At 36.3% G+C, this 13,223-nt stretch overlaps 1 protein-coding gene across 1 annotated transcript; it reads left to right on the top strand.

Annotated features, from left to right (window-relative positions):
- Nucleotides 1-9,504: 9,504 nt before the first annotated feature.
- On the top strand, nucleotides 9,505-12,975 carry NRIP1 (nuclear receptor interacting protein 1; the record flags this gene model as incomplete). The annotated part of the gene is made up of 1 exon (XM_079705592.1): nucleotides 9,505-12,975. One exon carries the CDS (start codon nucleotides 9,505-9,507, stop codon nucleotides 12,973-12,975), a length of 3,471 nt encoding a protein of 1,156 aa, XP_079561718.1.
- Nucleotides 12,976-13,223: the final 248 nt, after the last annotated feature.

The following is a 13,223-nucleotide window of genomic DNA, read 5'->3' as shown; positions in this document are numbered from 1 at the left end:
AATGTTACCTGTCAATATTTAAAGGCATAGAAATTCTCCAGGTACATTGTGTGTATTCTTGTTGTTTTGCTCACTAATCCCCTGGGGTGGGAGCCTGTGAAGTTCATTGACCTCTTTCTTCCCTTTACACATATCACCACTGTGTCGCTCTGTCCGTGGATTGTGTCTGTAGCGATACTTCTCTGCCACAGACTGACTAAAACCCTCAATCTAGAAAGCTTTGTGTTCTGGACCATTGTGGGCAAGCGTGGTGTCATAATGTTTTTATTATTTCTGGAAAGTCAAGTCAGAGTTCACACAGCAAGGCGGCACTTTCACCCAGGACATAATATTTCACCCAGAACATATTTATTCATTGGTAAGTGATTCCTCTAAATAGACTTTAATGTAGTATATTTTACAAGGAATTCTGTTTGTTTTAAGCTAGAAAATATGTCAATAGATTTTGTGATCAAAGTTTGATGTACAAATGGGTGCCCATTACTGGTAATTTTGATATACCCTTGGTCTGCTTCTGCCTGGTAAAGGAAGTTCCATTTTCAGTGGTATTTAATTTGATAAATTTTTTTTTTCCTTTTTCCTTTGTTATTGAGAAACTAGCAGACCTTCTAGGATAGGATAATTCTGGTATTTTCATTCCAACCTACTTAATTCATCAAAAATAATTTTGCAAAATAAAAAACTGATAATTGAGAACATTTACATGTTCATGTATCATAATTTGCAAGTTATATCGAGTTACAGCAGGTGTTGCTTAATTTAACAAGGAAGGCTTTTATATTATAAATTTACCCCAACAGCATTATGCATTCTTAAAAATAATTTCTTGGTCAGAATGCTTCAGTAAGAACATTCATCACATAACTCTTGGTTTCATAAATGTAATTTAAGATAAATTAAGTATCTTGTTTGAGCAGCTGAAACAAAAGGCATGGTTTTGTTAGGTAATTATACTGTTCAATAATATACTCCATTAAGAGTCACTTTCATTGCTGCTGTTGATAACCAAAGTTTCTTCGTATATGTATAATTTGGAAATTATCATGGAAGACTATGGACACATTGTAAAGTTTTTCTGGTTGAACCAATTTTTAGCAGTTAGATCTGTGTATTAGGGAAGAAGTGACCCAAGACGTTGAGAAATAGTTTGCATTTTAGCTGGTACAAAGGCTTAGAGGTGTCGGGGAGCGTGGTCGATTCAGGAACCTGCAAGTTAAATCAGTTTCAAAGTTGTCACGTGACAAGGATCAGTTATAACAAATGAATAAATAAATACCCAAGAATACATACACATATACATACACACACGTAAAAACTCATGATTCTGAAACATATATACACTACTCTCCTTTCTTACTCTGTGATCCAGTACAACATTTTTAGTAGAACATACTTTATAACAAAAAGCGCATAAAGATCTTGTCTTCAAAGATGGGGAACATTTTTAAAACAGAGTGTACCCTGTGAGTAAATGCAGAGTGTCTGGTAGGTGTACTAAAAGCCCCAGGATCAATGCCAGCTGTTACATCAGTTCTGTTGGTAATCTTTCTTACTGATCTATGACCTTGACCTTGTGTTTATGTCTGTATGTCAAATCTATTTTAGGGCTAGGTGAACTATAGTTGAGTTTAATAGGCTTTATGCTCCAGTCTCAAAGGATGTTCATATATATATATATATATACACACACACACACACACACACACACACACACACACACACACACACACACATATACACATATATATGTAACATGTATATAGATATAGAGATATGTATATATCTATATATATACACACATACTATAAACACTCAAACAATTCCAGGAGAAGAAAGCACCATTTTCCATTATATTTCATATTTTGATAGAGATTGGAAATTATTATGCTTTTCAAATCTGATAGAAAGCAGCAGTTACTTTGAAGGGCTATTGGAAAAGGTTAGGAGAAGCTCTACCCTGTTAGTTTTATATTTAAACCCTTTTTTCCACACTTATGTGCCACCAAATCATTTGTTAATAATTATTTTGTGTTTCTTCAGAGAAACTATTGTTTAACTGAAGGCAGTGAACAGACATTAATGTTAATGCTGAGTATCACAGGTATTCTTTATCATATAATAATTCTCTTCCTGGATTTTTAAAAATTACACTTAGAATTTAATTTTATTTAAAAATATTCTAGTTTCTGTGTTTTCAAGATAATGCAGCACAGCATCCATGAAGGTGTTCCATTTTGGAGTAGAAATTGTTTGGCAGTTAAGCTCTGTCTCTAGCTCCTTTGATTCTGTGAGCCTTTTTAATTTAAAATCTCTAACTTCATACTCTTAACTTTGATTATAAATTAAATTTTTATGTAAACTACACAGGGAGAATAAAATGGATAGTGGACTTACTGAATCTGATTCATAGACATAAGCCTTTTGAGAATAATTCAGAACAAAGAAGCTCTTCTTTATTTCACTGTATCATTTATAGGGGATACTTGTTTCTGTCTCCAGGATAATGTTTTTTACCTCTCTCATGCATTTGTCTATGTCATCAAGGGTCTTAAATCTTTACTATTACATTTTATTCAGTATATAGTCATTGAGAGATAAGCAAAAGTTCCAGTTTGAATATAAGCTCATATTTAGCTTTTAAATAAACATCTGTTTGAAATTCTGTGCCCCAGTAAAGAAAGTAGTGAAGATAAACAACTGGGGGATTGAATGGGTAGGGTGTATGGCTATTTCAAAATCATTTCCTTCCCCTAGAATTCACTAAAAAGATGATAGAACATACTGGTCAGGGCTATTTCCACAACTTTTATGACAGCCTGTCATCTCTCTGGTTAAAATGCTTGTCATTTTTATCAACTACAGTTTGATACATTACTTGGAATCATAGAAATAAAATTTTAGAGTTGAAGAGGTCCTCAGGTACATACGTCCTTCTGTTGAACACTCAAGTCAGTCAAGCGCTAACGTCTCCTAGTGAGTCTCTTAATAGAGGAAGTGAGTGACACTATTTTACTCCTGTGGAAGCAGCTCACAGCAAGTTAAAGCTGATGGGCCTGGAAGGTAGGAGCAAATTTGCCCTTGGGCAAAAATATGTAAGTCCCTTAGGTTGCAATGGAGACCAATCTGGGCAGCTGTTTTACTCACTACAGTGTCAGTATCTTCTGTTACCAATCTCTGAAGAGTATTTACACCTAAAATGAGAACCCCTGGGACAGGGCCAGAAGCTCTTGTGGTCTAATTTTAAATGTTAAGGCCCTCAGTTGAGCAAAGTGTTTTCAGGTAAGTATTTTCTTGGCACCCATCAGGTTGAACATCTTTTGATAGATAATGCTACAACAAAAATTGTCTTGGAATTTAAATTATATGAAAGGACATATACTAATTCTGATTTATTTTTCAAAAAATTAGAAGTATATTCTAATAAATGAAATACCAGGCCTCCTCCTTTACTATGCCCATTATTATTTCCAGCTGTAAAATGGCAACAATTGAACATTTCTTTTATTATTTTTCTTAACTTTTTTCAAAAACTAACTTTTAATTTATAATAGAGGATTCACTATATTCTTCACTTTTCAGTGAAGTCCAGGACCATTATCTGAAATTTTACTTTCCTTTATTGTTCTATGACATTAAGTGTTGGGTTCTAACTTCATTCTAACTTTTCATCGGCCCTTGGTTTAGAAAGCTAATCTCATCTATTTGCATAAAATGTTTGGTGTTACATCTTCTTGATAAATTTTTCTTGGGTTTTTTTTTTTTTTTTTTTTTTTTCCTGTTCAGCTCCTAAAACTTTCTTTCAAAGTCTCACCTTGGAGAACACCAAGAGTTCTCTGAATCATTTACCTGGATTTGTATTGCTTAAGTAAAAGTTTCAATAATTAGGACTTTTGAATCTTCTTAGTACTTACATATTTTTCTTCTAATGCTTACTGAAACATCTTAATGTTTGTCTTTCCTTTTGCATAAAATTGCATCCCCAAAATACTCTACAGTAAAACTTAGGTAATATTGTCCAATAGGAGTAGCCTCTCAGTTCCTTCTGCATTTTGAGGAACCAGGGCCAAGAATCCAAATGCTCATTAAAGCGGCATTGCAGAAATACCTTTAAATTCAATACTCAAACAGGTGTTACTTGATAATGCAGAAGAAATTGGAGATTTCATGGAAACAATTGGAAGTCGTGAGGTATTCATTAGACATCATTTAAATAGCATACAAAGTGACTTCATAGATGTTTAATCATTGAAATGTGTTTTTAATGGAGAATTTGATTACTAGTGAGATACTGAATCAATCCTTTCCTTAAATACAGCTAGAGAAAGACCTTTCTCATGTATTTTCAACCAGAAGTAGTCCCACGTATAAGAATCCTATTAGATGCATCCTTCATTTATCCAAGTAAAATCTTTTTACTTGGACTTTACCATTTATAAAAGTGTTTAAATATTCAGCGAATTTTCCCTTGCTTAATAAACCATTTCCAAATAGAAAATGTAAAACAGTGCAATGGAAATATTTTGCTTTAGAGAATCAATATAAAACCTAGTTAGGAATTGTTAATATGCAAATTATTTACAACTGTCTATTATCAATTAAAGCGCTAAGGAAAAAGTTACGATATTTATGTTGAGTCTTATTTTTCAAGTTCTTTTTTTAAATGTAGCTTTTTAGAAAAACATACTTTAAATTCAAGCATTTTTTACTAGATATTTCATTAAACTAGTCTGCGTATTGAAACTTGGATCTTTGCCAAAATCTATCCATGCATATGACCAAGACTGCTTGAAATTCATTTATGGTTTAGTTTGATTTTATTATTATTTTTAATAATTCTATCCTGCCACAACAATAATTCTTTTCGCTGCATGCTAGTGGACCAATAAAATCTCAATTTTATTAAATTTAAAGATATTTTTATGCTTATAAACAATTTTATATTAATAAAAGGAAGATTTCATTTATAATTTTAACACTATAAAATGGTTATACATTAATTTTATTAAATTATCTTGAAATGCATTAACCCTTGGTGTACAATCAGGGTTCTTTGAACCCAGTTTTAGTTTGAAGTTGTTTGTTTGTTTGGTAGGAAGGATTGTATTATATGACTGTTATTCTTTTTTAATGTTTCAATGAATATGTTTTCAATACAAAAAAACATTATATCTTGTTATTACCATGTGTATCCATTGGAACTTTTTATAACTCAAACATACATAATGGAATCTTAGTGATCTTATTTTTCCTGTATCTTTAATCATTTTGCTCTTTTATCATTTTGGAAATTAATTCATCATTTACTTCCAACTGTATGATATAAAGACTAAGATTATAAGCCAAAGGAAGTTAATGAAAGTGCCTAGAAAGATGATGCAGTAGTGAAATATGTCATCATTATTGTATCATCTTCAGTTTTCTAATAGCATTGCCTGTTAATACTGTATTATCTTTCAAGAGTGTAAAAAAATGTTTGGAGATTATCTTTGTAGTCTTTCTATTTTGTTTTAAATTTGTAGTAAGTATAGTTGAGAATTCAGTATTTTTTTTTTGAGAATTCAGTATTTTTTATTTTCCATCCCTAATGTTAAAGAGAAGAAAGTTGGCATAGGAAGATGCTTCAATTAGATGAGTCACTGGATGAGTGCAAAGAGACTGATAGTAGCATTCTATACATGATTGATGATGGTGACATTGAGTATATAAGCAACATCTCGGACTATTGTCTTCAGATGACAGTATCCAAGATGAATTTTCTCAAACTCAAGGATCAATGAGTGAACAATATAGTTCTTTTTCCCCCAGCTTAATTGAGATATAATTGACATATCATATTTTATAAGGTGTGTAATGTGATGATTTGATATGCACATGATTACCAAAGTGAGGTTAGTTGACATATCCATCACTTCACATAGTTACCATAACAATATAGCCCTAAAGACAAAAAGGAAATACAGTATTTTCCTCCAGTTAGTTGCTTATTAGGAAGGACTTCATTAAGTATTTTGTGACAAGAACCTCGCCTGCCCTATCTTGGTTCTTTCATGATGTTGACACACCCACATTTTTTGAAACAGAAGTGTACAAATACACACGGCTGGTGTGTAACAAGAGATTGGAAGGCAGTAGATGACATGAAAATGACATAATTCTTTGGATTGATCACTGTAATTGGTATTAACAAATCTAAAAATAAAAAATATTTTGCAATTATGTAACAAGGAAGATTTCTGTCCTTCTTTCCTCAGTATAATTTTGAGCTGTCCAAGTTTTCCAAAGTAACACATTTTGAATTATACAAGTACAAGAAGAAGACTCAGAAGTGATGATTAAGCTAGCACCTTTTAGACATGTATTTGAAATCTGGAATTGGTATTTACAGGGTATTTCCAGGTTCATGCATGACAGTAGTTGAGCTATCAGTTCCAAAGTGCCTTGCCCATTTCAGATATGTTATCCTTCAAAACCAGGAAAATATAGAATTAAGAACTGGGTTTGCCATGTGTAAATTCTTATTAAAAATTCTAACGAAGTTGTTTTACATTATCTCTTTATTCTTCTGTAAATTATTCATAAGTTGACCTAAGTAGTGATGAAATGTTCATTGGACCCAGATGGTAAATGGTGATGACTGTTTTTCTTGGTATACTGAGGGTTAAATGAATTCATTAAAATTGTAAAGAGCTGATTTTGATTTAGACTGATAATTCTAAAATCAAAATTAAGTCACTTCTTGGTATAATAAATATTACACTAAATTTTTTGTTAAAAACAAAATCTTTTTCTAAAAATTTTATGGAATCACCCTATAAAAATGACAACTAAGTTGAAATAGACATTGTTCAGTCAGCTTTTAATTTGTCACTGGGTAGGTTTTATTTTTTTCCCATTCACATATATATATGTATGTATTTTTAGTGTTCATTAAAGAAATCTTTCTTCATTTTGCCTGTCATGCCTACCAACCTAATGTTTAAAGACAGGCTATTAATGTATTTTAGTTTCTAAACTGAATTTTTCGTTCTAAACCTCATGAGAGTTGCAAAATTTGTGAGACCTTCATTTGAATTATTTTTCCTATTTTTTTCTGCCCCCTCAGTACTTTTACTCCCCCTTTGGTCCTTCTTACCTTCCATAAACCAAATATTTTGGATAATTCTTTTTCCCTTTCTGCAGAAATCACTTAACAAGTGTTTGCTGTACAAGTCAAGTCTCTTCCTTATTTTGTTTATGAAGAGAGTATAGAATATTTTTAAATAGACATGTATACAAGCTCTAATATTTAAAATCATTGTTGAAGTTAAAAATAAACCAGTAAATCCACTGACAAGCTAATGAATCACAGTATTTTGTAAAATATTCCAGTTGTTAAATATATTGCTTGCAAATCTCCAAAAAAGCCTAATTTTTAAATGTGTGTTGACATTTAGGTATTTGTAACTGACTCTACTCAGGTAGTGTTCAACACTTGGCAACATTCTTAAGTAATATGTATGTAAAATCAAGTAAGCCAACTATATGTCGCTGATTCAAAAATAATGTGGTTGGTTGCCTTTCCACTGAAAGAAAATGAGTCAGGTTAATAATACTAACTTTAAATCAAACGATTTTAACCTCAAAAAGTTTAAAAAAATACAGGTTTCTATGAAAAGCTCTTTTTCTTCTTGTTCATGTAATTGGTGCTGTTTATAGAATTTTCTTTTCAAAGAAATTAATGAAAAATAACCACTTTAACTTAGAATTTTCTGAGAACGATTATTCCTCTTTCCTTCAGATCTATTCTAAATTTGTTTCTTGCCCACTCTTCTACAGGATGATGTGATAGCTTAGTGTAAACACATAGTTATACTTTCATGTGTTACAGTAACCACATTTTCTAAGCTAAAAATTGGTGCAAGTACCCTAATACATTTTTTTAAATAATGACTTTAATTTTTAAATCTTCTAAAAAAATTTTTTTTAATTACATGTAACATTTTATCTATCCTTATTGATAACAGTGTCACACACAAAGAAATAGCATGGGTAGGGAGGAGGAGTAAGTATTTTATTATATATTAGGAACATTCTAGAAACTTAGGGCTGTAGATTCACCTGTAACCTATATTCTGCATCTGCTAGGAATGGACCTCATTTAAAAAATTCTAGGGCTTCCCTGGTGGCACAGTGGTTGAGAGTCCGCCTGCCGATGCAGGGGACACGGGTTCGTGCCCCGGTCCGGGAAGATCCCACATGCCGTGGAGCGGCTGGGCCCATGAGCCATGGCCGCTGAGCCTGCGCGTCCGTAGCCTGTGCTCCGCAATGGGAGAGGCCACAGCAGTGAGAGGCCCGTGTACCGCAAAAAAAAAAAAAAAATTCTACATGGAGCACATGTGTGGGGATTTTAAAACAGATACGTTAAGCCTTTGATAGACCTGAATGAGCATCTGAAGGATCACTCTTCTGTTTTTAATAAGTCATGGTAAGAACTAGGGGTGAATAAGCTTGTGATGATACGTAAACGTTTGTATGACTAAGTCTATCACAATTTGCACAGGCCTACAAAAGAATCTTATACTTGTTAGGGCTTCCAATTCTTTGAAAACGGAAATTCTCCAGATTACTTATGGGATGTCTGATGTTTGGGGGATGATATCAGAAGTGAATCCATTGTGTCAGCCTCAGCCTCACATCAAACCCATTAGATGAGTCCATGTCACGTGGATCTCTTTTCCTTTTTCGATACTTCTCTTGTTCCTTCCTAAGCTCCTCATAATGTAAGGAAGCTCATTCTAGCCCCTCATAGAGCTGTGGTGCTATAGAAAAGACTCAGCATTCACATCACTTTGCAGAAAGGTGTTTATGAAAATTCAGAAGCTTGGTGGACTTTTGAAGACAGTTATGTAACATTAAAGTATTTTCTCTTCTCTGATTGGATCATTTTAACAATATGGATTAATCCGTAGGATTTCCAGTAGAGATTTCCAATTTAATAGGAATAACAATAACATAAATTACTAAAGAAGTGACTACAATGCATATATATGGATATTGTGTATATACACTTAGAAACTGACGAGTGCTGTATTTTTCTGCTTACAGGTATCACAGCATAACTCTAATGCTTCACCTCCTTAACTATTTTTTATTTATTTATTTTATAGAACACTGATATTTGCATTTATTGTGGAACAAAAGGTGAAGAAGGAGAAGCAGTATATTCACTAAGGATTCTCTCTGCTTGCTGCTGCAGACCTGTGTGTTGAGGAATTCTGCCGCTGCTTCTTGCTTGGGAGTTATCAAGTCTGCAGTCAGGCTGCATTGGGAGTCCCCTGCCTTTTGTCTCGTCATTGCCAACCAGCAGGCCAATCCCAGTCGGAACGGAACAGTACACCTCTGTCTAATTACTATGGAAGGTGAGAAACCGACATTCACTAATTGAAGTTACATCTCACTCACCCACAGAAAAACCATTCTTCAAAGTGAATAGAAACCAAGCCTTTGTGAACACTTCTATTGAACATGACTCATGGAGAAGAGCTTGGCTCTGATGTGCACCAGGATTCTATTGTTTTAACTTACCTAGAAGGATTACTAATGCATCAGGCAGCAGAGGGATCAGGTACTGCCATCGACAAAAAGTCTGCTGGCTGTGATGAGGAAGATCAGAACTTTAACATTTCTGGTAATGCATTTCCCACCTGTCAAAGTAATGGTCCAGTTCTCAACACACATACATATCAGGGATCTGGCATGCTGCATCTCAAAAAAGCCAGACTCTTGCAGTCTTCGGAGGACTGGAATGCAGCGAAGCGGAAGAGGCTGTCTGATTCCATCGTAAATTTAAACGTAAAGAAGGAAGCTTTGCTGGCTGGCATGGCTGACAGTGTGCCTAAAGGCAAACAGGATAACACGGTACTGGCCTCTTTGCTTCAGTCGTTCAGCTCTAGGCTGCAGACTGTTGCTCTGTCACAACAGATTAGGCAGAGCCTCAAGGAGCAAGGATACGCCCTCAGTCATAATTCTTTAAAAGTGGAGAAAGATTTAAGGTGCTACGGTGTCGCATCAAGTCACTTAAAAACTTTGCTGAAGAAAAGTAAAGCTAAAGATCAAAAGCCTGATACCAGTCTCCCTGACGTAACTAAAAACCTCATCAGAGATAGGTTCGTAGAGTCACCTCATCATGTTGGACAGAGTGGCACAAAGGTCATGAGTGAACACTTGTCATGTGCTGCGAGGTTACAGGCTGTCGCAAGCATGGTGGAAAAAAGGGCTAGTCCTGCCACGTCACCCAAGCCGAGTGTTGCTTGTAGCCAATTAGCATTACTCCTTTCAAGCGAAGCCCATTTACAGCAGTATTCTCGAGAACACGCTTTAAAAACACAAAATGCAAATCAGGCGGCAAGTGAAAGACTTGCTGCTATGGCCAGATTACAAGAAAATGGCCAAAAGGATGTGGGCAGTTTCCAGTTCTCAAAAGGAATGTCAAGCCATCTGAATGGTCAGGCGAGGACATCATCAAACAAACTAATGGCTAGCAAAAGTACAACATTTCAGAATCCAATGGGTATTGTTCCTTCTTCCCCCAAAAATGCAGGCTATAAGAACTCACTGGAAAGAAGCAATGCCAAACAAGCTGCTAACAACAGTTTGCTTTTACATCTTCTTAAAAGCCAGACCATACCTAAGCCAATGAACGGACACAGTCATAGTGAGAAAGGAAGCCTTTTTGAGGAGAGCAGTACACCCACAACTATTGATGAATACTCAGATAACAATCCTAGTTTTACAGATGATAGCAGTGGTGACGAAAGTTCATATTCCAACTGTGTTCCCATAGACTTGTCTTGCAAACACCGAATCGAAAAAGCAGAACCTGACCAGCCTGTTTCTCTGGATAACTTAACTCAGTCCTTGCTAAACACTTGGGATCCAAAAGTCCCCGAAGTAGATATCAAAGAAGATCAAGATACCTCAAAGAATTCTAAGCTAAATTCACACCAGAAAGTAACCCTTCTTCAGTTGCTACTTGGCCATAAGAATGAAGAAAATGTAGAAAGAAACAGCAGCCCTCAGGAACCACACAGTGATGGGACAAAGTTCAGCACACATAATTACACGCGGACTTCTGTCATAGAAAGCCCTAGTACCAGCAGGACTACTCCAGTGAGCACTCCACCATTACTTGCATCCACCAAAGCCGAGTCTCCCATCAACCTTTCCCAACACTCTCTGGTCATCAAGTGGAATTCCCCACCGTATGCCTGTGGCCCTCAGTCTGAAAAGCCAACGAATACCACGTCGAACCACCTGATGGACCTTACAAAAAGCAAAGAATCGCAAGGGGAGGAACCAGTCCAAAATGAAGGCACACAAAACTCTGCCACTTTCAGTGCCAGTAAACTGTTACAAAATTTAGCGCAATGTGGAATGCAGTCTTCTGTGTCAGGGGAAGAGCAGAGACCCAGTAAACAGCTGCTGAGTGTAAGCACGGAGAAACCTACAGGTATGACTGATAGACTAAATAGCCCTCTGCTCTCAAATAAAGCAAATGCAGTTGAAGAAAAGAAAGCGTTCGGCAGTCACGCAACAGGTCCTGAACCAGGACTTTCTGGTTCCGAAATAGAAAATCTGCTTGAAAGGCGCACCGTCCTCCAGTTGCTGCTGGGAAACCCCAACAAAGGGAAGCCCGAAAAGAAAGAGAAGATGCCCTTAAGAGATGAAAGTACTCAGGAACATACAGATAGAGCTTTAAGTGAACAAATACTGATGGTGAAAATAAAATCTGAGCCTTGCGATGACTTGCATACGCATACCACAAATGTGCCCTTGAGCCACAACGCTCAGGGCGCCCCCTTCTTAGGCGTGGCTCCTGCCTTGCAGGGAAGCACAGCTGTCTTACCAGCATCCGAGGACTTCAAATCGGAGCCGGTCTCACCTCAGGATTTTTCTTTCTCTAAGAACGGTCTGCTAAGTCGGCTGCTGAGACAAAACCAAGAGAGTCACCTGGCTGATGACCTGGACAGCAGTCACAGAAATAGTGAACTGACACTTCTAGAATCAAAGAATCTTTGCATGGTCCCTAAAAAAAGGAAGCTTCATACTGAGCCGTTAGAAAATCCATTTAAAAAGATGAAAAATAACATAGTCGATGCTGCAGACAGTCACAGTGCTCCAAAGGTGCTGTATGGGTCCTTGTTTAACCAGCAAGAGCTGAAGCTTAGCAGAAATGATCTTGAGTTTAAATATCCTGCCAGTCATGGTTCAGCCAGTGACAGTGAACACAGGAATTGGGCCAGAGAGAGCAAAAGCTTCAATGTTCTGAAACAGCTGCTTCTCTCCGAAAACTGTGTGAGAGATTTGTCTCAGCACAGGAGTAATTCTGTCGTCGACAGTAAAAAAAAAGGACACAGAAACCATGTGACCAATAGCAAGCCTGAATTCAGCATATCTTCTCTAAACGGACTCATGTACAGTGCTGCTCAGCCCAACAGCTGCATGGGCCACAGGACATTTCCATACCCGGGTGTAGGAAAACCTCCTGTGAGCCCTCCTTTCCCCGAGCACTTGGGCTGTGCAGGGTCTAGACCAGAATCTGGGCTTGTGAATGGGTGTTCCGTGCCCAGTGAGAAGGGACCCATCAAGTGGGTTATCACAGATGTGGATAAGAATGAGTATGAGAAAGACTCTCCGAGACTGACCAAAACTAACCCAATACTGTATTACATGCTCCAGAAAGGAGGCAATTCTGTTACCAGTCGAGAAACACAGGACAAGGACATTTGGAGAGAGCCTTCATCTGCTGAAAGTATCTCACAGGTTACGGTCAAAGAAGAGCTACTTCCCGCTGCAGAAACTAAAGCTTCTTTCTTTAATTTAAGAAGCACTTACAATAGCCATATGGGAAATAATGCCTCTCGCTCACACAGTGCAAATGGAGAAGTTTATGGACTTCTGGGAAACGTGCTAACAATAAAAAAGGAATCAGAATAAAATGTACCTGCCATCCGTCTTTGGATCTTTTTAAAACTAACTAGTATGAACTTGAGATCTGTATAAATAAGCGCATGATTTGAGAAAAGCATGGTATAATTGAAACTTTTTCATTTTGAAAAGAATTGGTTACTGTGATGTTTAAATATGCATACTACTTCTTGCTTTACATTAGATGTCATGAGGAAGCTGCTGAACTAGCAATTGGTTGTTTAACACCTTCTTATGCATCAGACAACAACTGTGAG

This window comes from Hyperoodon ampullatus, assembly GCF_949752795.1.
Source record: "Hyperoodon ampullatus genome assembly, chromosome: 5".
In the NCBI taxonomy this organism is placed as follows: domain Eukaryota; kingdom Metazoa; phylum Chordata; class Mammalia; order Artiodactyla; family Ziphiidae; genus Hyperoodon; species Hyperoodon ampullatus.
The sequence above is the reverse complement of the archived record's forward strand: the minus strand, read 5'-3'. Positions and strand labels throughout refer to the sequence as shown.